The sequence below is a fragment of the Cebus imitator genome, unplaced genomic scaffold (genome assembly GCF_001604975.1).
Source record: "Cebus imitator isolate Cc_AM_T3 unplaced genomic scaffold, Cebus_imitator-1.0 Scaffold149, whole genome shotgun sequence".
NCBI lineage: Eukaryota > Metazoa > Chordata > Mammalia > Primates > Cebidae > Cebus > Cebus imitator.
The window spans coordinates 1,178,670-1,206,181 of NW_016107464.1; the positions used below are offsets into that span (position 1 = coordinate 1,178,670).

General features: G+C 41.4%; 1 protein-coding gene and 1 long non-coding RNA gene across 2 annotated transcripts in view; both read right to left on the reverse strand.

Moving 5' to 3' along the window:
* LOC119473325 overlaps positions 1–2,573 on the reverse strand; it is a 6,046-nt gene extending 3,473 nt beyond the window's left edge. Inside the window, exon 1 of the long non-coding RNA XR_005202529.1 lies at positions 1,988–2,573. This is a non-coding gene — a long non-coding RNA (uncharacterized LOC119473325). The remainder of the gene's footprint in view (positions 1–1,987) is intronic.
* LOC108314220 (protein FAM205A-like) lies at positions 2,574–10,071 on the reverse strand. The gene is made up of 4 exons (XM_017543024.2): positions 9,835–10,071; positions 8,520–8,565; positions 7,932–7,992; positions 2,574–6,903 (listed from the first exon to the last, which is right to left on the reverse strand). Exons 1-4 carry the CDS (start codon positions 9,976–9,978, stop codon positions 3,150–3,152), a joined length of 4,005 nt encoding a protein of 1,334 aa, XP_017398513.1. The 5' UTR covers positions 9,979–10,071; the 3' UTR covers positions 2,574–3,149.
* Positions 10,072–27,512: the final 17,441 nt, after the last annotated feature.

The window sequence follows — 27,512 nt, forward strand, 5'->3', positions numbered from 1 at the left end:
AGAACTCTTCATTTAAAACACTTAGTTCCATGATGATGTTATCCAGTTGCATGGTTTTATATCTATATCTATATGTATCTGTCTGTCTATCTATCTATCTATCATCTGCAATCAGGACCCTCCCTGAGGACCATCAGGCTTCTGTGTTGAAGATTGTTGGGCATATGGTATCAGGATAAAATGGGGGACATTATGATGCTACTGCAGTAATGGTAGCAGTAGAGAGGTTGGGAAGTGGGCATATTCTTAATGGATTTTTGAAGTAAAGACAACAGGATTTACTGATGGAATAGATGTGGACTGTTAGGGGAAAAAAAATTTCAAGAATAACACTATTGTTTTTGTCCTGAAGTACTGGAAAGATGGAATTGCCCTTAACTGATATGAGAAATACAATGATTGGAGCAGATTTGGTATGTGTAAATGGATGGTGGTGGTGAGTGGCCAGGGAATTGAGAGTTCATTTTTGTAGAGGTTGAGATGAATATTTGGTATCCAAATATAAACATTGATTAGGCAATTTGAACCTATGAGACTACCTACCTCATGAGATGATGAGCTCCCCTGGGGCAAGGCTTGTGTCTTGTTTGTTGTGTTTGGCATGGTACTTGACACATAGTAAGTACTCATATTTTAATTATTGAATGTAAGATGTTTTTCAAGGTAATTTTTATTGTGACTCTTCTGGGATCCTCCTCACCAGCTAATTACTTCTTCATATGGCACAACCTCACACCTTATGGCACTCATCACAAAGATGTAATACTTTCTTTGCCTCCCCAGCATAGACTTTGGATTCAACTTATATAATGTATTACTATGCATTAGCTACTTTCTTAGGCCCTGGGATTATGAGGCATATTTTAACCATTCAGGCAAGCTAAGGATGAGAAACTGTACTAAAAGGAGAGTCAGTAAAAATAGAGGAAAGGGAGCTAACTTGTGAGTTATCAAGATTAGAACTCAGTGACTGTCTTGATGTATGAACTGAGCAAAAAAGTGGATGTATAGTGATACCATTCCCTGACTTTGGAAAACAAGTTGGTGAGGTGGAGTGTATTTAGAAATTTTAAATTAATTTGCATTGTCTTTGTAACAAGATAGAGTTTTTTTGTCAATTGTTGAACATAGAGTTTAGAGCTCAGGAGAAAGACTGGGTCAGAAATGTGGCTTTGAGAATCACCAGTACATTAATAGTAATTGAGTTTTAGGGTATAGATGTATAATTATCCCTCTTTTCCAGATAAAGAAACTGGGGCTCTGAAATGTTAAGTAACTTGTCAAATCTCTGAGCTAGAATTCTAAACTTCATTTTTCTCCACATTCCATTCTTGTGACTTTGACCTTAATTTCTGCATTCTCCTCACAGGGTCAGACATTTGCCCTAAAAATTACAAAAACACTTGCTCAAGAATTTTGTAATATTTTCCTTGTGGTGTTTTATTGCCCTTTGTTCATGTTTATCATCTTACCCTAAAATCATTTTTTGCTCACTTCAGCCAGAAATTTCCTCCCAGAGAGAAGGGGGTGACCCAAATCTTTTATTCATTTTTAACCTATTGAGTGGAGCAAGCACAACCTTGAGCTATGCTGTTCTGCCATGGCCTCCTTAAGAGGTCAGAGATTCCAGTCTTCCTTCCAGGGAGACTAATGCCTGCCTCAACCCAAGTAACTGGAGAAGGAAGGACAAGGTCCCCTTAGGTCTCCTTATAGGATCCAGGGAATATGAGTTTGCTAGCCATCATTAAGATGCTTGATGTGTGGCCAGGATTACTAAAGTGGCCTTTGGTGGTGAATCACTCACCCAGTGATGGTACTGGGATTGGGGTGGGAGGCTTGACTGAACAGGTAGCAAGAAAGATCTCTAGGAATGTCTTGGTATGGCAAGCTACACTGAGAGACCTTCCAAAGCAGGTCTGTAGAAGGGACTTCATTTAATGTGTGTGTGAAGGAGGATGTGAATAGGATATCATTTGGAGGGGCTTACATTTCTTAGCAGCTGCTTATAGATCTCAGCTTGCCACTCAGCCTCCCTCTTGGACTTCTTCATTTTACTCCAAAGGTTTCAGAGAATTCCATCTAATATTTCAATTAATAATAACCATGTATTTCCCTGATATAGCAAAATATTGGACATTCCTGGAGAGAGACAAAAGGGCCAGAGTTCCACCTCAGTTATGAGCAGCTGATCTCGTTGTTAAACTTATGTGTGGCATTAAATTCTAGATTTTTGGTCACTTTCTGTGTTAATAGGACATTCTCCAAAAGCCTCATCTTCTTTTGACAGCCAAGGTGATTGGTTTTGGTGTTTTCAGAAATGCAATGGGACACAATGAAGAGATGTAGAAGGGTGACAAGAACCAAGGGCTGGAGCTGCCAGGCTTCTGTGGTGCCAACCTTGGCAGGAGAAAGGATAGCAGTCATCCCCTGAAGGAAAGGCACCAGGCAGATCCTGGGAGGGGATTCAGCTGACTAAGTGCCCAACATTAGTTACTGTGAAGGGAAATTCTAGGAGCAAGGATCATGGCAAGGAGGGTGGTGGAGAAGGACTCCAGACATAGGTGGTATAGAAACCTGGGCCTGCAGGACAAGCCCTTCTCCGTTTTCTACTGTGATTTCATTCCAGAAGGCTTTCATTTCATGCAACTGAGGCGGTGGAGACAGGAAACAGGCAGCAGGGTCACAGCAGGCTCCCAGATAGGTTTTCTAGAAAGATCTTCCCAGTATAAACAGGGAGTAGTCAGAGGAGAGTCTGTCATCTGTATCTAATGACACCTGTCATATTAGATATTGTGTTTTGATAAACAAAAAAGCACCTCCTCAGGGAGGGAATACTGTGGCACTCTTCTAAAATGAACTATCTGAATGGTGGGTTACAACTCTTTTCCTAGACAGGAAGGACTTTTTAGTCTGCCTCACACTTTCCCTTAACACAATACAGTGGAGATAAGGAACAGACAGTCAACTCATTGCTGAGAAATATTGAGTGTATTTCTGCTGGCACCCTGCCCCACCTGCACATTTATTTATGGAAATGACAATACTGGTCCTCTGGAGGGATGCAGCTGTGGGGAGCCTGCAAACTCTTTTTCATGGCTCTGCATGTTCTCCAGCAGACCAACGTTTCTATCTGAACTGAGGGTCAGGAGCTAGGGTGGGTGCCCTAGTTGGGTGGCACAAGCTGCTCGAGGACAGTACCAAGGGCAGTGGTGGGGGCGGCCTGGGGCTGCAGCAGGGCCAGGTTGTCTGGAGCATAGCTGGAGCTTATTGTCTGGGGACTGGGGACAATCCAAGAAGGCTGGGCCCACCAGCTTCTCAGCAGGACGAGATTGGGCCTTGGAGTGCCTTGGTGGCTTCTCTGTCTTACTTCTCCCCACAGGGTTCTTGGCTGGAGCTGGGCTCTTTGCAACATTTTCTTTTCTGGTTTTGGCCACCTTTGAAGCAGCTGAGAACATGGAGTCCTCATGCCCTTTGCCTTTCATCTTGGGATTAATACACTGCAGAAAAGATTTAATTTTATTTCTCAAGCTAGACTCTGGAAGGCTGGGCCTCTTGTGAGTACGGGGTGGCATCACCTGCCCATGCAAAACCTGGCCTTGCAAAGTTTGGCCCTGCAAAGGCTTACTCTGAGTTGGTAGGCTTAGGAAAGGCTGACCCTGTGAAGCCTGGGGCACCACAGTCTGGGCATTCTCAGGAATCCTCGCTTGTTCAAAGATGGTATTTATCTCGGTTTGGCGGTCTTGCAGGTCATTCTGAGATCCTTTCCTCCCAGGGACTCCCGTAGGTAGCTGTGGGAGCTTAAGCTGAGAGTGATGCTGGAGGCTGTGTTGACAGGGATCTGCAAGATGAAAGCTACGGCTCCATTGCCAGGAGCCTCGGGGTGTCTTGTTTGGAAGCATCCCTCCTGGCCTCTGGTCTTCAACAGGGGGTCTTTCTTCTCTGGTTGAAGAGAGCCCAAACCCTGCATCCCCTTCTCCATGATCCCTGGCTGCTTTGGTTTCTTCTGGGTCCTCTCTCTTTCCTGCTAACATGGAGATATGGGCTGGGTCGTTGCTCTTGCTAGGGCTTTGAGGCTCAGGGCCCCAGGGTTCCTCCAGACTGGGGTTGTTCACATTGGCCTCCACCTGAACACAAAGCACTTGGGCCCCTGTCATGTCCCCACTGGGTTGTGAGATCTTGGAGACCCAGTGGGCAGAACTTTGCGGTACTGTTTTGGAATTAGATTGCTTTTGGTTCTGCTGCACTGCCTTCCACTCATTGGCCAGCTGTTCTTTAAGGTGGACCCATTCTGGATTGAGGGCAGGAGTGTCTGGTGGGATGGGAAGTTCCTGGAGCAATGTCTCCCCTTGGTGGTTTAGACTTTGAAGAGACTCCTGTGTGAATATGTTCTCAGGAACTGTAGCACTTTGTTCCCTGGACTCCCTTGCTCTTATGGGAATTCCCAATTGTATCTCTAGGACCTTCTTTCTCAGGTGGAAGTTTAGTTTGGTCAAGATATGTGTCTGGAGTGAGTGGGGGCTAGCAGGATGAGCCTGGCTTTCTAGAGGCAGCGTCTCCGTTGTTTCTTTTACTGGCACTGCAGGCTGGAACTCTTCTGCAACGTCTGTACAAGTCTTGTTGTTGTCTTGAGGGCACGGCCCAAGACTTATACAATGATCTTCAAATGAAGTCATCTGAGTCGGAAGCTCTGCTGGGACCTCCATAGGCCCGGGCACCATATCTGTGATGACAGATTGGCTAGTGACTGGCACGGTCAGGGCCCTGGAGAGCGCCACATAATACAGAGCAGGCAGCCCTGACAGGAAGGCCAGATACTTGTGCCGTAAAGTTGTCTCCAGTTTCTCAATGGCCTCCACGGACAAGACTCGGAGCAGCTTAGGGTGTTCAGTGGCAGTACATGGTAAGGCCTGTTGCTGCTGATCAAGGGCCGTTGGCATCCAGGGCATAACTTTGTGATGTAGGTCAGGGTCACTTGCTGTCTGCAGTTCCAGGAGCCGGCTTCCTGGAATGCAGGGAAAAGGAGCCACTGCCAGGCCCCCAGAAATTCTGCAGTCCCAGGACCTATGTACACAGGCAGGGATCTTGCCCTGGTGGATCTGTCCACATTTGGAGTCAATGTGGTTCTGCAGTATTGCCTTGACCTGGGTTAACAAGTGTGGCGTGGGTATGGACACTGGGGCCACAATGGGTGATGGGGCCACATCACAAGCCCCGTTGGCCTCCAGTGCTGCAGGCTGGGGGATGCTCACATTGGCTAGGGTTGTGCTGCTGCAGGACAAACTCTGCTGGTCAGTGGATGTAAGGAGCAACTGGATGGACTGCCGGATCTTCTGAGGCAGGCCCCAGCGATGGTGAATCAACTGTTTCTGGATGTGGAATTCCAGCAGGTTCCGGGCATGCTCTGGGAAGAGTAGTTCCCTGGTGAGGACTGAGATGGACTTCCCTGGCTGGGAAGTTGTCATGGTCTCAGGAGACTGAGCTTTGCCACAGGGCTCATGCTGCATGGGGCACTGGGTGTGCTGAGACCTCTGTAGGACAGCTGGCAAGCCCCACTGAAGCTGGAGCTGCCTCTGTAGCAGGTGCCACTCCAACGCTTCACGCTCGGCCAGAGTCAGAAATGGGACGTTGATCTGAGCTCGTTGATGATCAGATGGAGAAACCCATTTTGGGAAAAGTGGAGAAGAGGGTGGGGCTGACTGGGGTGGAGTTTTAGGCAGTAGTTGGGGGAAGGAGAGCTTGTTCAAGAGAAAAGGATCCTTCAAGGAGGGCTTGGGGACATTTTCATTCTTTGAGAGGCCTTGAGAGCCCATAAAAGTGGCAACCAGGGACTCACTGTGCAGAGAAGGGAGCCCACAGAATAGCTGGCTGCATTTCTGATGCAGATCACTCCCTGAGGCATTATCTTGTTTTCCAGACCATGGATGGGGGCCACTTAGGGCTTTAAGGGCTGGAGAGGGCAAGGCTAGAGCCACAGGGTTTGGGCTTTGCAGACAGTGGTGTATTTGTTCTGGGTTCATAATGGACCATTCAGAAACCCAGAAGGTCTGGATGGGCTGGCCAGCCACACATGAACACCAGGTCTGGTGGGAAATGATCTCAAATCTATGAAGAGAGACCTGAGAAGTATTATTCAGGTTGAAAGAATGTGGCTGTCCATTTCCAGGCTGGTAATACAATGGTGGGTTTGGCATAAGCTGCCTCAGGGACTCCTCCACACGTCTGGGGAGCCCCCACCTCTGGAAATGCATCCATTTTTTAACATGTACCTCAAGAAGCCTCAGGACTTCAGGACTGAGGAATGGCAGGTGGGCAGCAAGGACCATATCCAAGGCCATTGGATGCGTCTGATTCAGGGTTTCTGGGCTCAGGGACAGCAAGGAAACCTGGGAATTCAAGTGATGCTGGCCTTGGTTCCCCTGGACATGGCTGGGGTTGCTGTGTATTGTCTCCTCCTGGTTCAGTGGAGCTCTTGGCTCCTCCATCGAAGAAGCCATTGTGTTTGGGCCCTGTAGCACATCTGGCATTTGAAATTCCTGCCCTAGCTGGAGGTGATCAGCCCAGTAATCTTGGCTGCCATCTGCATACATTGACTGGGCAGCTGACTGGGTTAAAGATTTCTGATATGTTAATTGTGACAGTGTCGGGGTTACAGATGCCTGTGAAAGCTCTCTGGTATGTCTGGAATGGAACTCTAGACTCTGCTCAAAGGATATAGTAGACACAGACAAAATCTCTAGGCAAGAGGAGACCTGTGATGGGCTCCTCGATAAAGTTGGGGACTTCCGGTTGTTCTCACCCATCAGCAATTGCTGTATCTCCTGAGCCACAGCGTTGCAAATTTGGCAACAGGGATCTGCACACAGGATTCGCCGCACGCTTCTCTCCGGAGGAAGCCATCCCTGACTGGAAAGGGAAACATGGCAAACATTAATGATGGAGTGATATCTGCCTTCTTGGAAGAGTGTGGGCTAGGCTTGGCATTTCCCTTCCTTAGTCCTGCTAGTCTAGAAGCCTATACTCCCTTCATCTCTACTACTCTACTTTTCTTCCTAAGAAAATGCCATTTGGTAAGGTATGGTGGGCTGAGGCCTAGGACTCATTGGGCAAGGCCTCAGGTATTCCACAGAAGAGCACGCCCTCGGAGAGCACTGGGAGCTGAGTTTGGCTCAGCTCCCAAGGTCCTGTGTTGGCTTTGATGAGAAGCTGAACTGGAAAAAGGAACCAAGCATGTGGAAGAGTCAGTTGGTTAGCTCATGGGGCATAATCAGGAATATATCACAAGGTAGAACTGTCTTACATTCTCATTTGAGGCTAAGAAACCCAAAGCCTAGTATTCAGCACATCCAAACTGTGGAAAATGAGATTCATGTGGGATTTGTGCATTCCGGGACTATGAGCTATCCCTGCTAATTAACCCTACATCTCCTGGGAATCGATCTTGTTCTCTAGAAATCTTAAGAGGATAAGATTATATGCCCCAGTCTTAGGGCTCTGCCAAGAACTGGACTCTCTGAATACAGAACCAAAGGAGGTAATATCAGCAGTGTTCATCTTGGCCAGCTGAGTCTGCTCATGAAAGACTGTAGCTGTAAATAGAATGCAACATGGATGACTTCCTCATGCAAAATCTATTCTCTTGACTGAGTAACGTATCTCATAGCTGAGTAGAACCCCATGTAATTTCTTTTATAAATAGTATACTAGTAAAATCTTGAATTCCAGAGCTACCATGACCTTACCCCAAATCAGTATTGGGTAACTCTTTCCTCCTGAGATGATTATACCTTTGCAACCCTCTCAACTAGTGAACCAGCGTCCACTGTGTGTCTCCCTCCCAGACACTTTCCATCTCCTCAGTCCTGTCCCAGGCTACACGAAAAAAATCACCACAGGTCAGGCTGGTGTTTTGAGACTGAACAGCAATAGATTACCTTTTCATGACAGAGAGCAGCTCCTGTGGCTTCTCAGCTTCTTCCTGAGAAAGTCTCCTAGCTGAGGAACCAGAAGACAGTGTTATAGTAAACAGTGACATGGTAGAGTTTTCAGAGTATCTGTAGGAGGTTGGAGCCTTTCACTCTCAGCAAGAAGACACTGAGAACCCTAATTATAAATGCTCTAAGGTCTTTCTGTGCACAGTATAATGAATCATGACTTGTTCTCCTATGCCCATTCTTATTTGACCTTAACAACCATACTGTGAATGAGAGGATCATCAGATGCCCATGTTATGGTAAACAAGACTGAGAGATGAAGTGACTTCCACAGGTTTTAAAACTAGTAAATGACATAGCTAAGAAATCAGAGGTATTTCCTCAATTCTTTATTCCCATGGGAATAATATAGAGAATTTAAAAATATTTCCAAGGTATGATTTCCCACCCATGGAAGATTCAGTCTGGGGAATTGGAGTCTTCAGTGGCAGAGCACATGGCTCTTGGCTCCAGGGGTCATAGAGGGACTATGGATTCATGGGAAACACCCGCATTGGAAAGGAGTCAGAGGAGAGATTGGGATTTTACCTGTTGATGCTGCATCTCTAGCCCTTTGCCTGACTTTTTGGTGACGCTTAAAAGACAAAAACAGAATGTGAAGCTGGGACACCATTATCTTTTTCACGTCCAAAATGAGACAAAACTTACATTTTCCACTCCCTTTCTATATATCTATCTGTATTTTATACACTCTCCTGGATTTCCTTTGCCTCTTCCACCTTTTTATTCCATTTTCCTTCTCTGCTTATTTCTGATTCACTTGGAGGCTTTTCCAAACTCTATACCTCCCATCTGATTCCCAGAGAAGTCCTGTTGGATATTGAGGATGACACAGGAGAAAAGCAGAACTGAAAAAGGGTAAGTAGTTCTAACAACCACAGGGCTTCTGCTTAGGAAGCCCACCAACCAGAAAAATCCACCATATTAAGAGATCTTCCAAGATCCAGCAAGATAGACTCCATATTATCTAGTTCTCAACCCAAGCCAAATAGAGAGGTTCTTGACTTTTCAATCAGAATATGTTGTGGGAAGGGCCTGTTAAGGAATATAGTCTCTGAGAAGAAAAGTATTACACAAATTTAGCTGAAGATATGCTATAAAAATTGTGCAGTAGGGATTATGAGTAGGGACACTTAGAACCTATAAGCTTCTTATCTGAGGCTTAATTAGTTCAGTTGGAATCTTAGTGTTGCCCTACCCGGCAGCAGCTCCTTTTAGCTTCCAAACGCAATTCGTGGTGGCTCCTTTTCACTTGCCAGATAAGTAGAATAATGATGAAGATGGAGCCATAGATGTATAAGGGATATCCAACATCCCACAGAACAAAANTATACACTCTCCTGGATTTCCTTTGCCTCTTCCACCTTTTTATTCCATTTTCCTTCTCTGCTTATTTCTGATTCACTTGGAGGCTTTTCCAAACTCTATACCTCCCATCTGATTCCCAGAGAAGTCCTGTTGGATATTGAGGATGACACAGGAGAAAAGCAGAACTGAAAAAGGGTAAGTAGTTCTAACAACCACAGGGCTTCTGCTTAGGAAGCCCACCAACCAGAAAAATCCACCATATTAAGAGATCTTCCAAGATCCAGCAAGATAGACTCCATATTATCTAGTTCTCAACCCAAGCCAAATAGAGAGGTTCTTGACTTTTCAATCAGAATATGTTGTGGGAAGGGCCTGTTAAGGAATATAGTCTCTGAGAAGAAAAGTATTACACAAATTTAGCTGAAGATATGCTATAAAAATTGTGCAGTAGGGATTATGAGTAGGGACACTTAGAACCTATAAGCTTCTTATCTGAGGCTTAATTAGTTCAGTTGGAATCTTAGTGTTGCCCTACCCGGCAGCAGCTCCTTTTAGCTTCCAAACGCAATTCGTGGTGGCTCCTTTTCACTTGCCAGATAAGTAGAATAATGATGAAGATGGAGCCATAGATGTATAAGGGATATCCAACATCCCACAGAACAAAAGTAGGGCTCAACATGGTCTAAGTCTCATTCGCATGAGACCAGCCATCCCTGTATCTCGGCATTCAGGGTTCTGGTGCCTAATGACTCCCAGTGCTAGGCCTTGTCATGTCCACCTCACAGAGGATGGAACTAGGCCACCAGAATGCATCACAAAGCCCTCCTGTTTCATAAGGCACATGTAGTAGGGAAGCTTATGTGGTGATTCAGTCTAGTCTGTAGATGAGGGTTTTTTGAGCCTGGGACTGAAGGTGCCATAAGCAGTGTCTATTTCCTAGTCTGTCTTCACTCCCCACTCCCTATACCAGCCTGATGGCCCGGCTCTCTCCTTCACAAGTGTATGGTCACCCGTCCTCAGAAAACTGAGTGCTTTGGCACCCAGGGCACCTTATGAGAAGGAGTGGTTAGGCCAGAGGAACCTCCACTAACTCTCCCACTTGTTTTGGAAATATACCTGAGAAGCATACATGAATTTAGGGAGGGTGGAGTCTGGTTATGAATTGGAAATGCAAAGCTGTGATGTTTCAGGCAATGGGTGACTGGTAACAGAGGTGCAGAAAGGGGGCCATGGTTGATGTGGCAGGGAAAGGCCAAGGTGGCTGTGTGACCTTAAGCTTGCAGACGGGTGGGGAGAGATTGTAAATGCTGCAATCTATGGAGGCACATCAATGTGGCGTACTTCTGGAGTTCTGTCCAAAGCATGGTTTTCTATAGCTGCCTCTGTCTTTGTTACAGCCTTCTGCCTGGCTCAGGGAGATAAATGCCTGTAGAGATAATTAGTAGCCCTTTCTGGCTATGGGTTGCAAACTGCTTGCTGCTTGTGGTTGGATCTGTTCATCTCTGGATGTATTCTGTTTGCCTGTAGGCTTTTTACTTGTTTGAGTTGGATTTTGGAAAAGTTTAAAGCAGGGCAGATGTTTTCCAGTTTAGTCTCAGAGCCTCTCATTCCTATACTCTGCCTATTAATTTATACATTTATGTTACCTGCTTAACCTCCATGAGTATTGCAGTACTTCCCTAATGTCCAGTGATTTCTGAATATCCTTGGAAGGTGTTGCCCTGGTGAGGATGGTCACAGGCAAAAGTGGAGAAAAAAATTATTGGGCTTGAAATCTTTGAACATTCATCCAATATCCCATCCTTTACCCCACTGACATGGTAGGCATTCACTGTGCTCATCCTTAAGCTGGGTGATGTCAAGGATACCAGGATTTTGAGTCATGTTGGCTTCCTCCTCTCAAGAAACTTAAAAATCTAATTTTAAAGACAAGACAAATTTATGTGAATCAAGAGCCAATGACTTATTTCAAATAATTTTATATATATTATTGAGGTTCGTGTGTCAACTTTTCAAGGAATAGAATGCTTGGAGGGGATCAGTTTAGTCAGAGTGGGTTCCTGGGGAGATTAATATTGAAATTTTGTCTAAAAGTCTAGGTTATAGGGAAAGGGACTATTACAGGTGGGAAAGAAAATTCCTAACAAATGCAGAACACCAAGGAATGTGCCACAGAGTTCATTTGGTACTAAAAAATGCAGTCTATCTTTAGCAGAGGTGCAGATAAATGGACTAGAGAGCAATTGTGGGAAAGACTGGAGGAGCAGGGATGAGGCCCTCCTTGATGGAGGGCCTTTGCATTTATTTTATTTTAATCACTTAGATTAATTGATTTTTTAAGTAAGCATACATTATAAATTATACAAACTTCAAAAGGTAGAAGAAGGTATAACGTACTATCTCTTCATCCTTGTCTCTCATCTCTCATTTTTATTTCCTCAGTTAATCACTTCTATCAGGCTCTTGTGTATCTTTCCAGACTAATCTAGCATAGATTTAAAAATGAATTTTAATGTTTTATTCACAAAGGGAAGCATAGTATAGATACTTTTCTTATTTCTTTCCTTCTTTTAGTTCTCCTTTTTAAGAGACAATGCCACCCAGGCTCGAGTGCAGTGACATAATCATAGCTCACTGCAGCCTCTAACTCCTGGGTTCAAGGGATCCTCTTGCCTCAGCCTCCTAAGTCCGACCTGAGCCCCCCCCAGAATGCTAGGATTACAGTCTTATTTAATAAAATAAATATATCTTGAGCACATCATTTTCTTTAATGTCTTTAATGTTTTCCTTGATATGGATGAAACACAGTTCATCTTCAATGCCATATTCATGAATATTTAGTATAATTTTGTTCTAAAAATGCTGACATAAACCTTATATATATATAAATCTTTGCATAAATATATAGGTATATATGTAGGAAAAATTTCTTCTAGTGAAATTGCTGGGTCAAAGGGTATGTGCATTTTCAATGTTTATGTTGCTTAATTGCCCTCCAGTTGTAGAAATTCACACTTCTAAAAAATATTTTAAGAGTGCCTCTCTTCCATGTTGGTGAATACATCCGTTGTTTCCACCTTTTTGCTATCATGAATAATGTTCCAATGAACGTTGGTGTACAAGTATTTGTTCAAATCCCTGTTTTCAGTTCTACCACAGTTTCATTTTTGTTGCTTAAATGTTTGTCTAGAATTTAGTAATTAGAAACACTTTTCTGAGGTATGATTAATGTATAATAAGCTACGCTATTTAAAGTGAATAATTTAGGCCAGGCACAGTGGCTCACACCTGTAATCCCAGCACTTTGGGAGGCTGAGGCAGGCAGATCACCTGAGGTCAGGAGTTTGAGACCAGCCTGTCCAACATGGTGAAACCCCATCTCTACTAAAAATACAAAAATTAGCCAGGAGTGGTGGTGGGCACCTGTAATCCCAGCTACTCCAGAGGCTGAGGCAGAAGAATCGCTTGAACCAGGTGGTGGAGGTTGCAGTGAGCCGAGATTGCACCACTGCCCTCTAGCCTGGGCAACAAGAGTGAGACTCCATCTCAAAAAACAAACAAACAAACAAACACAAAGTGAACAATTTGATAAATTTTCACATATGTATATACTTGTGAAACCATAATCACGGTCAAGATTACCACATCCTCAAAACTTTCTTTTTTTTTTTTTTTTTTTGAGATGGAGTTTCACTCTTGTTACCCAGGCTGGAGTGCAATGGCGCGATCTCGGCTCACCGCTACCTCCGCCTCCTGGGTTCCGGCAATTCTCCTGCCTCAACCTCCTCAGTAGCTGGGATTACAGGCACGCGCCACCATGCCCAGCTAATGTTTTGTATTTTTAGTAGAGACGGGGTTTCACCATGTTGACCAGGATGGCCTCGATCTCTTGACCTCGTGATCCACCCGCCTTGGCCTCCCAAAGTGCTGGGATTACAGGCGTGAGCCACCGCGCCCGGACCTCAAAACTTTCTTTATGCCCCTTTGTAATCCTTTTTCCTTACCCCTTTCATTTCCTCTGTCTTCCAAACCATTGATCTATTTTCCATCACTGTAGTTTAGTTTACATTTTTCTAGAGTTTTATATAAATATAATCATGCAGTATGTATACATTTATGTCTGGCTTTCTGCACTCAGCCCAATTATTTGAATATATTCAGGTTGTTTTGTATATTATTAGTTCATTCCTTTTTATTGCAGAGTAGTTTCTATTGTATGCATATATAACAATTTGTTTAACCATTCGATTGTTGATAGACATTTGAGTTATTACCAGCTTGGGGCTACTAGAAATAATGCTGCTATAAACATTCGTGTGCCAGTCTTTATATGGACATATATTCCTGGTTTTCTTGGGTAAATACTCAGGAGTAGAATGACTGGATCATATGATAGCTGTATGCTGTGATTTGAATGTATGTTTCCCTCCAAATTTCATGTATTGAAACCTTGGTTGTTACCGAGGTGATGTTATTAGAAGTTGGAGCTTTTGGGGAGGTGATTAGGGCATAAAAGCTCTGCCCTCATGAATGGAATTAATGACTTTATAAAAAAGATGTAAAGGAGCTATTTGCCCCTCCCACCATATGAAGACACAGAATTTGTCCCCTCTGGAGGATGCAGTAACCAGATTCCATCTTGGGAGCAGAGACTGGGCCCTTATCAGACATGGAAGCTGCCAGCACCTTGATCTTGTACATCTAGCCTCCAGAACTATGAGAGAGAAATTTCTGTTCTTTATAAGTTACCCAGTCTGTGGTATTTGTTATAGCAGCATGCATGGATTAAAACTGTGTGTGTTTAATTTTTTAAAATTTCCAAACTGTTTTCCAAGATGGTTGTACCATTTTCATTCCTGCCAGCAGTGTGTGAGAGTTTGTTTTTCTATATCTTTGTCAACACTTGGTATGATCCTTTTTAATTTTAGCCATTGTAATAAGTGTGTAATGGTATCTCATTGTGGTTTTAATCTGTGTTTCTTTAATTAATAATGTTGATAATTTTTTCATGCACTTACATGTTATCCATATATTTTTTATGGTGAAGCATCTGTACAAATATTTTTCCTATTTTGTTAATTTTTTAGAAACCAATGGAAAAGCATTACTAAAAATTGATAAAGGATGTTACTTGTCTAGAAATCCATAAATGTTGGAGTGTTGCCATCCTTATTAGTAAACCAATTCCAAAAGAATGAGACTAATTTTTCTGATGGCTTTTAGGAGTCTAGGACCACATTGTGAGCTCTCACAAATGTAAAAACATTAGATTGCTAAACAACTTTGAACCTTATGACTTGTTGCATAAAAAAATTAATGTGGCTTATAAAACACTACTGTATGAACAGTGCAAATGTTTTGGAAAGTGTGTATCTCACAAAAATAAACATTGTAACAAGTTAAAAAATATAAAGTGACCATATATGTATAAGCCTAGTTCTGAACTCTATTCTTTCCATTGATCTATTAGTCTATGTTGATGTCAGTGACATTGTCTTGATTACTGTAGTTTTTATACTAAGTCTTGAAGTCAGGTGGAATAAGTAATCTTTTTCAAAGCTATTTGGCTATTATAGGTCATTAATTTTAGAATAAGATTTTCAGTTTCTATAGTGGCATTTTAATTGGGATTGTGTTAAATGTCGTTTTATTTTTCTATTGCTGTATAACAAATTATCAAAATTTAGTGATTCAAAATAACACAAATTTATTATCTCACCATGCTTGGCTAATTTTTTATTTTTATTTTTTTTAGAGACAGGATCTCACTACATTTCCCAGGCTGGTCTTTAACCTTTGGCCTCAAACAATCCTCCTGCCTCAGCCTCTCAAAGTGTTGGGATTACAGGTGTGAACCACCATGCCAGGCCCGTATCAGTTCTTAAATATTTGGTAGAATTCAATAGTGAAGCTATTAGGTCCTGGACTTTTCTCTTATTTGATGGGAGACTTTTTATTACTGTTTCAATCTCCATACTTCTAGTTGGTCTCTACAGGTTTTCTGTTTCTTCATGATTTGTTCTTGGTAGATTGTATGTACTGGGACTTTATCCATTTCTTCTGGGTTATTTAATTTGTTGGTGAATAATTGTTCACAGTAGGCTCTTGCGATTGTTTGTATTTCTGTGGTATTAATTGTAATGTCTCCTCTTTCATTCTGGGTTTACTTATTTGAGTCTTCTCTCTTCTCTCTTTTTTTCTTAATGTAACTAAAGCTTTGTCTATTTGGTTTCTTTTCAAATAATCAACTCTTCATTTTTTTCATATTTTTTTTGTTTTTCTAGTCTCTATTTCATTTCTTTGAGCTCTAATCTTTATTATTTCTTTCCTTTCACTAACTTTGGGCCTGGTTTCTTCTTTTTCTAGTTCCTTGAGGTGTAACATTAGGTTGTTTGAGACCTTTCTTCTTTTTTGATGTAGGTATTTATTGCTATAAACTTCCCTCTTAGAATTGTTTTTGCTGCATCTCATAAGTTTTGATACTGTGTTTCCTTTTCCATTTGTCTCAAGATATTTTCTAATTTCTCTTGTGATTTATTTGACCCATTGGTTATTCAGGAGCATGTTGTTTAATTTCCATGTATTTGTGAAATTTCCCAAATTCTTCCTGTTAACAAGTTCTAGTTTTTTACCATTGAGGTTGGAAAAGATACTTAACATTATTTCAGTCTTTTTAAATTTGTTATTTCAGTCTTCTTAAATTTGTTATTTGTGGCCTAACATATGGTCTGTACTGGATAATGTTCCATGTGTGCATGAGAGAAATGTGCATTCAGCTGCTGTTGGATGGAATGTTCTGTAAATGTCTGTTAGGTCCATTTGGTCCAAAGCATAGTTTAAGTCCAATGTTTCCTTGGAAATGATTTCAATGATTTTCTGTCTGGGTGATCTGCCCAATTGCTGGAGGTGGGGTATTAAAGCCCCCTACTATTATTTTACTAGTCTTATTTTTCCCTTTAGACCTATTGATATTTGCTTTACTATATATTTAGGTACTCCAATATTGGGTGCATATATACTATGTTTGTGGTTATTTTATCCTCTTGATGAATTGACCTCTCTATATAATGACCTTGTCTTATTTTATTTTATCTAAGTATAGCTACCCTTCCTCTCTTTTTGTTTTCATTTGTATGAAATATCTTTTCCATCCTTTCACTTTCAATCTTTATGTGTCTGTAAAGGTAAAGTGAGTCTGTTGCAGGCAGCATATAGTTGGGGCTTGTTTTTTTACTCCATTCTGCCACTTTATGTCTTTTCATTGGATAATTTAATCCATTTACATTCAAAGTAATTATTGATAGGTAAGGACTTACTACTACCATTTTGCTAATTGTTTTCTAGTTGTTTTGTAGACCACTTATTCTTTTTTTCCTGTCTTGTTGTCTCCTGTTGTGTTTAGGTGATTTTCTCTAGTGGTATGCTTTAATTCCTTACTTTTTATCTTTTGTGTATCTAGTCTAGTTTTTTTGCTTTGTTGTTACCATGAGGCCTACAACAACATGTTATGATTAAAACTGATTACTTTAGCTGATAACAAGTTAACTTTGTTTAACAAAATTCAACATGTTTACCTCCTAATTTACATTTTTGATGTCGCAATTTACCTCTTGTCTTTTAATTTTCATACTAAGGATATAAATTATTTATATACCACCAGTATAGTGTTAAAGTATTCTGAATTTGACTATGTACTTGCTTTCACAAGAGCTTTATACAGTTGATGCTTGAATAACACAGTTTTGAACTGCATGGGATCTATTTATCCATGGATTTTCTTCTGCCTCTGCCATCCCTGAGACAGACCAATCCCTCTTCTTTCTCCTCTTTCTCAGCCTACTCAACATGAAGATAATGAGAATGAAGACCTCTATAATGTTCCACTTCCATTTAATGAATGGTAAATATATTTTCTCTTTCTTATTATTTTCTTTTCTCTAGCTTACTTTATTATAAGAATACAAGATATACATGTGATGTACAAAATATGTGTTAATTTTGTTTATGTTATCAGTAAGGCTTTTGGTCAATGATAGGCTATTGGTAGTTAAATTCTTGGGGAGTCCAAGTTATATGCAGATTTTCAACTGCATGGGGGGGGTCAGTGCCCCAGCCATTGAACTGTTCAAAGGTCAACTGCGTATGTTTTCATGTTAATAATTAGCATCCTTTCTTTCAGCTTGAAGACCTCCCCTTAGCAATTCTTATAAGATGGGTCTGGGAGTAATGAACACCTCAGCTTTTGTTTGTCTGGGAAAGTATTTATCTCTCCTTCATTTCTAATGGACAGCTTTGCTGAGCAAAGTATAGTTCAGTGTCACTTTCTTTTCCTTCTGTACTTTGAATACATAATCCCACTCTCTTCAAACCTATAAAGTTTCTGCTGAGAATTCTGCTATTAGCTTTATTGAAACTCTCATGTGTGATATGCTTCTTTTATCTTATTGCTTTCAGAATCCTGCTTTTGTTTTATAACAGTTTTATTATGATATGTACTTGTGTAGACTTGTTTAGATTGAATCTGACTGGAGACCTTTGACCTTCCTGTACATGTGTGTTTTTTGAGATGGAGTCTCACTATGTTGCCCAGGCTGGTGTTAAACTGCTCAGCTCAAGTGATCCTCTTGAGTAGCTGGAATTATAAATGTGCACCACCACACCCAGCTGTGTACCTGGATAGTTATATATTTCCCTAGGTTTGGAAAATTTTATCCTGTTATTTATTTGAATAAGCTTTCTACCCCTTTATCTGTGATATCTGAGTGGTGAGAGAGGGTGTCCTTGTCTTGTAACTGTTTTCAAAGGGAAAGCTGAATTCTTCCAGCTTTTGCCCATTCAGTATAATATTGGCTATAGGTTTGTCATATATGGCTCTTACTATTTTGAGGTATGTTCCTTCAACACATAGTTTATTGAGTGTTTTTAAAATGAAGGGATGTTGAATTTTATCAAAGGCCTTTTCTGCATCTATTGAGATAATCATGTGGTTCTGTCTTTGGTTCTGTTCATGTGATGAATTAAATTTATTAATTTGTGTATGTTGAACCGACCTTGCATCTTGGAGATGAAGCCAAAGTGATCATGATATATAAACTTTTTGATGTGCTGCTGGATTCAGTTTGCCAATATCTTATTGAGGATTTTTGCATTATGTTCATCAGGGATATTGGCCTGAAGTTTTCCTTTTTTGTTTTGTCTCTGCCAGGTTTTGGCATCAGGATGGTAATGGCCTCATAAAATGAGTTGTGGAGGTGTCCCTCTTTTTCAATTGTTTGGAATAGTTTCCGTAGAAATGGCACTAGCTCTTCTTTGTACCTCTGGTAAGATTCAGCTGTAAATCAGTCTGGTCCTGGGCTTTTTTTGGTTGGTAGACTATTTATTACTGCCTCAATTTTAGAACTTATTATTGGTCTTTGTAGGGATTCCGTTTCTTCCTGGTTCAGTCTTGGAAGGGTGTTTGTGTCCAGGAATTTATCCATTTCTTCAAGATCTTCTAGTTTATGTGCATAGAGGTGTTTATTGTATTCTCTGATGGTTGTTTTTATTTCTATGGGGTCAGTGGTGATATCCCCCTTATTGTTTCTGATTGCGTCTATTTAGTTCTTCTCTCTTTTCTTCTTTATTAGTCTAGCTAGCAGTCTATCTATTTTATTAATTTTTTCAAAACAATTTCAAAACCAGCTTCAGGATTTGTTGATTTTTTGAAGGCTTTTTTTGTGTCTCTGTTTCCTCCAGTTTCGCTCTGCTCGTTATTTCTTGACTTCTACTAGCTCTGAGGTTTGTTTGCTCTTGGTTCTCTAGTTCTTTTAGTTGTGATGCTAGGTTATTGATTTAAGATCGTTCTAGCTTTTTGATATGGGCATTTAGTGCTATAAATTTCCCTCTTAACACTGCATTAGCTGTGTCCCAGAGATTCTGGTACATTATCTGTTTTTTCTCATTAGTTTCAAAAATAACTTCTTGATTTCTGCCTTAATTTTGTTATTTACCTAGGAATCATTCAGGTGCATGTTGTTCAATTTCCATGTAGTTGTGTGGCTTTGAATGAGTTTTTAAATCTCGAGTTCTAATTTTATTATGCTGTAGTCTGAGAGACTTGTTATTATGTCCATTCTTTTGCATTTTCTGAGAAGTACTTTACTTCCCATTATGTTTTCAATTTTAGAGTAGGTGCCATGTGGCAATGAGAAGAATATATATCCTGTTATTTTTGGGTGGAAAGTTCCGTAGATGTCTATCAGGTCCACTTTATCCAGAGCTGAGTTCAGGTCCTGAATGTCTTTGTTAATTTTCTGTCTTGATAATCTGTCTAATATTGTCAGTGGAATGTTAAAGTCTCCCCCTATTATCATGTGGAGCCTAAGTCTCTTTGAAGGTCTCTAAGAACTTGTTTTATGAATCTAAGTGCTCCTGTATTGTTGTATATATATTTAGGATAACAACAAGCTTTTCTTGTTGAATTGAACCCTTTATTATTGTGTAATAATATTCTTTGTCTTTTTTGATCTTTGTTGGTTTAAAGTCTGTTTTCTCAGAAACTAGGATTGTGACCCCTGCTTTTTTCTGTTTTCCATTTGCTTGGTAAAATTTTCTTCTTCCTGTTATTTTGAGCCTATATGTGTCTTTGCACATTAGATGGGTCTCTTGAAGACACCATACCAATGGGGCTTGGCTCATTATCCAGCTTGCCATTCTGTACTTTTAATTGGGGCATTTAACCCATTTACATTTAAGATTAACATTATTATGTGTGAATTTGATCCTATAATCATGATGCTAGCTGGTTATTTTGCAGACTTGTTTATGTGGTTGCTTAATAGTGTCACTGGTCTGTATACTTCAGTGTGCTTTTGTAGTGGCTGGCAACAGTTATTCCTTTCCATATTTAGTGGTTATTTCAAGAGCTCTTGCAAGGCAGGCCTAGCAGTGATGAATTCCCTCAGCATTTGCTTGTCTTGAAAAGGATCTTATTTCTCCTTCGCTTATGAAGCTTAGTTTGGCTGGATATGAAATTCTGAGTTGAAAATTCTTTTCTTTAACAATCTTGAATATTGGCCCCCACTCTCTTCTGGATTGTAGTGTTTCCACTGAGAGGTCCACTTTTAGCCTGATGGGCTTCCCTTTGTAGATGACCTGGCCTTTCTTTCTGGCTGCTCTTAGCATTTTTTCTTTCATTTCAACCCTGAAGAATTTGAAGATTTTGTGTCTTGAGGTTGATCTTCTCATGGAGTCTCTTACTGGGGTTCTCTGGATTTCCTGAATTTGAATGTTGGCCTGTCTTTCTAAGTTGGGGAAGTTCTCCTGGATGATATCCTGAGGTATGTTTTTCTGACTTGGCTTCCTTCTCCTTGTCTCTTTCAGGTACCATAATCAGCCAGGGCATCCAAGGGAGTCCTTACACCACCTCTCCCCAACCCCAGGCAGCACAGCTTGTAGCTCCAAAAGAGATTCCTTTCTTCCACTTGAAAGGAGAGAGAAAAGAGGATTTTGTATTGCAGTTTAGTTACCAGCTCAGCCACATTAGGATAGGGCATCAGTCAGAGTTGTGAGGACCCCATCCTAAGTCCTAGTTCTTGGACAACATTTTTAGACACAGCCTGGGTCAGAGGGAACCTGCTACCTTGAAGGGAACAACCTAGTCCTGGCAGGACCCATCACCTGCGAGTAAAGAACCTTTGGGCCTTGAATAACTAAGCAGCAATATTCAAGTAGTGTGCTGTGGGCCTTGGGTGAGACAGACTCAGTGACTTCCGGTGAGGTGTGGTGGCTATGGGGGAAAGCTCCTTCTGCTTGAGAAAAGTGGAGGAAAAAGTAAAAGGAACTTTGTCTTGCATCTTAGGTACCAGCTTTGCCACAGAGGGAGGGGGCACCAAGCAGGCTCTTGGGGTCCCCGGTTGCAGACCTTGGTTTTTAGATGGCATTTCTGGATCTGCCCTGGGCCAGAAGGAAGCCCACTGCCCTGAAGGGTGAGTCCTAAGCCAGACAGCATTCACCACAAGCTGACTTAAGAGTCCTTGGGCCGTAAGTGAACATCAACATCAGCCTGGGAGTGTGGTAGCTATGGGGTGCAGTTCCTCTGCTTGAACAAAGGGGAAGGAAGAGTGGGATGGACTTTGTCTTGTGGTTTGGGTGCCTGCTCAACCACAGTAGAATAGAGCACCAGGAAGATTTCTAAGGTTCCCAACTGCAGGCTCTGGTTACCAGACAGTATCTCTAGACTCACTGGGGGCTTGGAGGAACTTGACATGCTGAAGGGAAGGATACAAGCCTGGCTGGCTTTACTACTTGCTGATTGTAGACCCTAGGGCCTTGAGCAAACATAGGCAGCATCCAGGTAGTGGTTAGAGCAGGCCTGGGGCAAGACCCAGTGCTGTGCTGACCGAGCACAGTCCCAGTGGTGGTAGCCACAGGGGTGCTTGTGTCACCCCACCCCCAGGTGGTGAAAGAGAGAGAGAGAGGGAGAAGAGATTCCATTTATTTGGGAGAAAGTAAGAGAAGAGAACAGGAGTCTCTGCCTGGTAATCCAGAGAATTCTTCTGGATCTTACTTAAGATTACCAAGGTGATACCTGTACAGGTCTGCAAGAAGCACAGCATTACTGAGTGCGGGGTGCTCCTAATGCAGACAGAGCTTAGGTCACAACACCCAAGTCCTTTTGAAGCACTGCAAAGCCTTCCCAAGGAGGGCAGGTACAAATAAGCCCAGACTGCAGAGACTACAATAAATACCTAACCTTTCAATGCCCAGACACTGACAAACATCCACAAGCATCAAGACTATCCAGGAAAACATGACCTCACCAAAACAACCTAAATAAGGCACCAGGGAGCAATCCTGGAGAAACAGAGATATCCGACATTTTAGGCAGATAATTTAAAATAGCTGTTTTGAGGGAATGCAAATAAATTCAAGATAATACAGAGAAAGAATTCAGAATTCTATCAGATAAATTTAACAAAGCAATTGAAATAATCAAAAAGAATCAAACAGAAACTCTGGAGTTGAAAACTGCAGCTGACAAACTGAATAATGCATTAGAGCCTTCTAATAGCAGAACTGATGAAACAGAAGAAAGAATTAGTGAGCTTGAAGGCAGGCTATTTGAAAATACACAGAGAATACAAAAGAAAAAAGAATGAAAAGCAATAAAGCACACCTACAGGGTCCAGAAAATAGCCTCAGAAGGGCAAATCTGAATTATTAGCCTTAAAGAAGAGGTAGAGAAAAGGGTAGAGGTAGAAGGTTTACTCAAAGGGATAATAACCAAGAAATTTTCAAACCTACAAAAGGATATCAATATCCAAGTACAAGAAGGTTATAAAACACCAAGTACATTTAACCCAAAGAAGACTTCCTCAAGGCATCTAATGAACTCCCAAGGGACAAGTATGAAGAAAGGATCCTAAAAGCAAAAAGAGAAAAGAAACAAATAACATACAATGGATCTCCAGTACATCTGGCAGGAGACTTTTCAGTGGAAACTTTACAGGCCAGGAGAGAGTGGCATGACATATTTAAAGTGCTGAAGGAAAAAAGCTTTTACCCTAGAATAGAATATCCGGTGAAAATATCCTCCAAACATGAAGGAGAAATTAAGACTCCCAGACAAATAAAAGCTGACGGATTTCATTAACACCAGAGCTGTCCTACAAGAAGTGCTAAAGGGAGTACTTCAATCAAAAATAAAAGGATATTAATGAGCAGTAAGAAATCACCAAAAGGTACAAAACTCACCAGTACTAGTAAGTACACTGAAAAAGATTATAACACTCTAACTGTGGTGTGTAAACTACTGTTATCTTAAGTAGAAAGACTAAAAGATGAATGAATCAGAAGTAATAACTACAACTTTTCAAAACAGTATAATATATAAATAGAAACAACAAAAAGTTAAAAAGCAGAGGGACTAAGTTAAGCTGCAGAGTTTTTATTAGTTTTCTTTTTGCTTCTTTGTTTATGCAAACAATGGTAAGTTGTTTTTAGCTTAAAATGAGGGATTATAAGATAGTATTTGAAAGCTTCATGGGGCTGGTTGTGTTGTGGTGGCTCATGCCTGTAATGCCAGTACTTTGGGGAGGCTGAGGCTGACAGATCACCTGAGGTCAGGAGTTAGAGACCACCCTGGCCAACATGGCAAAACCCTGTCTCTACTAAAAACACAAAAATTAGCCAGGCGTGGTGGTGGGCACATGTAATCCCAGCCACTCTGGAGGCTGAGACAGGAGTCACTTGAACCCAGGAGGCAGAGGTTGCAGTGAGCCAAGATCATGCCACTGAACTCCAGCTTGGGTGACAAAGTTAGACTCTGCCTCAAAAATAAATAAAATTAAAATTAATAAATAATAAATGAAAGCTTCACGATAGTAACCTTAAATCAAAAAACATACAATGGATACACAAAAAGTAAAATGCATGGCTTAACTGGGTCCTCTGCTTCACAGTCTCTCACAAGCCAGAATCAAGGCATCAGCCCAGGGTCTGTGGTTTCATCTGAGGTTTCAGCTGGGGAAGGTTCTGCTTCCAAGCTCACTCAGTGATTGTTGGCAAGATTCAGTTCCTCATGCTCTTTTGAACTGAGAGCTTCAGTTCCTCACTGGCAGTTTGACACAGGTCACCGTTAGTGCCTGACCATGTGGGCCTCTCCAGCATAGCTGCTTCATAAAAGTGTGAACACAAAGAAGGCAATAGAAAGTCAGCTAGCAAGTCACAAGTAATAACCTTTTGTAACCTACTCATGGAAGGTGACAGTACCTGTGTTGCCCATTCGATTGGTCAAAGACAAGTTACTTAAGGGAGGGAATTACATAATGTCATGAATATCAGGAGGTGGGGCTGCCACCCTGTCCTCAGAAAATCCAGTTCTCTATGTCAGATTATGTTTAATTCCTGAAATCCAAATATATTTTATTCTAAACAAATACTTTAAGCATACTATTTACAACCAACTCTTTGGACTAATGATAATTCTTATGTGAAAGCAGAGTCCCTTGCCTGTTTCTACCTAGCACTAAGGCAAGCTTCACACCATTCAAGCCACAGTGGGGTCCCTATAGAGCTGTGTGCCTTCCTTTCTATGTGCTTTCCCCCTCCTCCTAGAATAATTTTTCTTCCTTTATCCATTACAGAATCTCTTACTCATCTTTGAAGATATAGCTTGTAAAACACCTTTCAAGGTGGTCAACAATTGACTCCTGGAAGCATGTACCTGAAAGAATGTCTGAGAACCTCAGGGAAAGCCACATACCTTACATAAAAGGTGACCAGGCACAAGGGTATGAAAAACCAAGAGAACCAGGGCCTATAAAAAATGCAGAATGCGGCTGGGCATGGTGGCTCATGCCTGTAATCCCACCACATTGGGAGACTGAGGCAGGCAGATCACAAGTTCAGGAGATTGAGACCATCCTGACCAATATGGTGAAACCCCATCTCTACTAATACATAAAATTAGACGGGCATAGTGGTGCACACCTGTAGTCCTAGCTACTCGGGAGGCTGAGGCAGGGGAATGGCTTGAACCCAGGAAGCAGAGATTGCAGTGAGGTGACATCATGCCACTGCACTCCAGCCTGGCTACAGAGTGAGACTCCATCTCAAAAAAAAAAAAAAAAAAAAAATGAAGAATGCACAGCATTGACCCTGAGCACAGTGCACATCTGGGTGGCATCAACCCTGATAAGACTCTAACCAAAGCCATTTACAAAAGAGTGTCCTTTTACCTCCTTCATGATACTCCTGCTCATTGAGGAAATCCAGCCCAGTGGTCTGCCTATTTTCCAGGGACTAGCTATTGCTTTAGAAATCCAGTATGTCACTACAGGGCTCTTGGAGCCTGTTGCTAGCCAGCCTAGCCAGTCACCTGGCAGTAACTTACATGCTATTTTTAGTTTCCATCTCTGTAGACCATCTGTCCCTCCATTCACCCTGTTTATCCAGCACAGCAGCACTAGGGTCAGTCATCCCAGGAAAGCATGGCCATCCTAAATTAACAGAGCTATTTTGGGATTTTCAGGTACTGAAACTGAGTCCTCCTGGCCTCAGCTCTAGACTAAAAGCCATGAAGAAAGTCCTTCTGCTGTATAATATTTACTGAAAGCTCAAAAAGCCCAATGTACATGAGAACAAAATTATGGAATGCTCTTCAGCTTCTGGGGGTCTGGGCTGAGTCTTCATTAAAAGCCACAGTGCTGACTTCCCACAGAAGCAGAGCAACAGTTAAAGGACATCACACCATCTTTGCACTTAGGAAGCAAAGCTTTTCAGCAAAATGAAGAGGCACTCCCTGGTCTCTGCACTAGGTCCCTGATGAACAGATTCAGTCCCCATTTAATGCAATTATTATACCCCATCTATCACCATCCACTTGTTTGCTTCTTTTATAAACATTTGCTCAGTGTAGCCTGTGCAGTTTAGGTGACTATGTTTTCTTGGACAAACAGAGGTAATGAAGAGAAGTGGGGAGGTACCAGGTAGACCCCTTCAGGGTCTACAAATATGAAAACTAAAAATAGCCTGTAGGCTACTGCCAGGGGACAGAATGGTTGAGTAGGAACAGGCTCCAGGAGCACTGTAGTGGGGCACTGGATTCCTAAAGCAACAGCCAGTCACTGGAGAACAATCAGACCCCCTGGGGCTTGGATTTCCTCAAAGACCACAGAGGATAGGGACTCCTTTTGATGGTTTTTGTTAAAAGTCTCAAGATTGATGCTGATGTGAACAGTGAGCTCAGGATTTGTACCATGCATTCTGCACTTTTTACAGACCCTTGTTCTGTTGGTTTTCCATATCCTTGTGGCTGGTCAACTTCTTTGTTAAGCATATGACTTTTCATAAGGCTCTTAAACAACTCTTTAGCCACATGTTTTCAGGAACCAATTGTCAACCACTCTGAAATTTTTCACCTGTATGTGTAGATACTGTTGCTAAATTTCTCCAGCTTAGACCCAAGACAGAGGATATGCATTTTCAAAGCTTCCTACTTGTGCCCTGCCGCAAGTCTAAAGGATACAATATAAATACAGGGGACTGTTGATTTTGGTAGTGATGGTCTCTCTTTTCTAATCATTGTGGTCATAGAAACTGGTTAAATTCCAAAATTTTATAGCTCCCCCTTGTGATCAGAAAAATCACCCACAGTTAGCGTATGGGTTACCTGTTCTCTTCCTTGCTAGCCCTGACTCACAGTTTTGGCTCACAGTTACTTTTGGAGAAGCAGAGTGGGTGTGATGAGCTGGAGACTGTGTAATTCCTGGAATTGACTTTTGAAGAATTGATTTGATCAGTCTTTCTGGCCCAATTTGAGAAAAAGAATTCTGACACTATTATCTCAAACATTTTATATTGTCCAATCATCTTTGTAACATTCATTCAACAAAGATACATAAAACACATGCAGTGTGAAAGGCAGTGATAACTATCTCGACATGTTTTCTTCTGTCCTGATATCTATGAAAAACTGGGGCTTTGTTTTCTACCTATTGAACCCTCTGTGGTTTCTTCCACCCATCCTCCCTTTCAGAGGCTTCTTTTACTTTGTTTTTGACTAATGAAGCTCTCTTATTTTTAATAGGAAATCACTGTCATATACTTTTGAGTCTTCCAAAAAGTTGTCACTCCCATATCAAGAATCAAATGAAAGCAAAGGCCTGTCTTTTACATTTGCATATAACATAACAGTATGAGAGAACTCTGGTTGCAGCTGATTGGGAGGCTGCTCATCAGACTTTCTCAGCTACTTATCCTTACAGAGAGAGGTAAAGGAGGGAAGTTCCTTAAATGCTTTCTTTTTCTTTTTTGTTAAGTGAGGTTACTTATTTAATATGAAAAGAGGCACCTCTTAGGAAATGAGTAAGAAAAAAGAACAATAACTCAATAGAAGTATTTGGCATGGCTCTGAATAGGTACAGTTCAGAAAAATATAAATGACAAAATTATAGAATGATTTAACTCTACCATAAATAAAGAAAATAAATTGTAGCTTCTGAAAATATAGTCATGTACCATATAGCTAGACTTCCTGACCAGTGATGGACCACATATGTAACAGCAGTCCTACAAGATTATAATGGACCTAAATGATTTCTATGACAACATCATAGCACAATGCATTCATTACTGATGTATTTATGTTGATGTTGCTGTACACAAACCTGTTGCACTGCCAGTCACTCCTCATTCTTCCCTCCTACCATCCCCTGGCCACCATTAATCTGC

Coding starts and splice junctions, on each gene's coding strand:
- LOC108314220 (XM_017543024.2), bottom strand. CDS start 9,978: ATGTTGAGCCCTACTTTTGTTCTGTGGGATGTTGGATATCCCTTATAC. Junction 7,993..8,519: donor TAGAGATGCAGCATCAACAG/GTAAAATCCCAA, acceptor CTGGTTCCTCAG/CTAGGAGACTTTCTCAGGAA. Junction 6,904..7,931: donor CTGCTCTCTGTCATGAAAAG/GTAATCTATTGC, acceptor TTCCCTTTCCAG/TCAGGGATGGCTTCCTCCGG.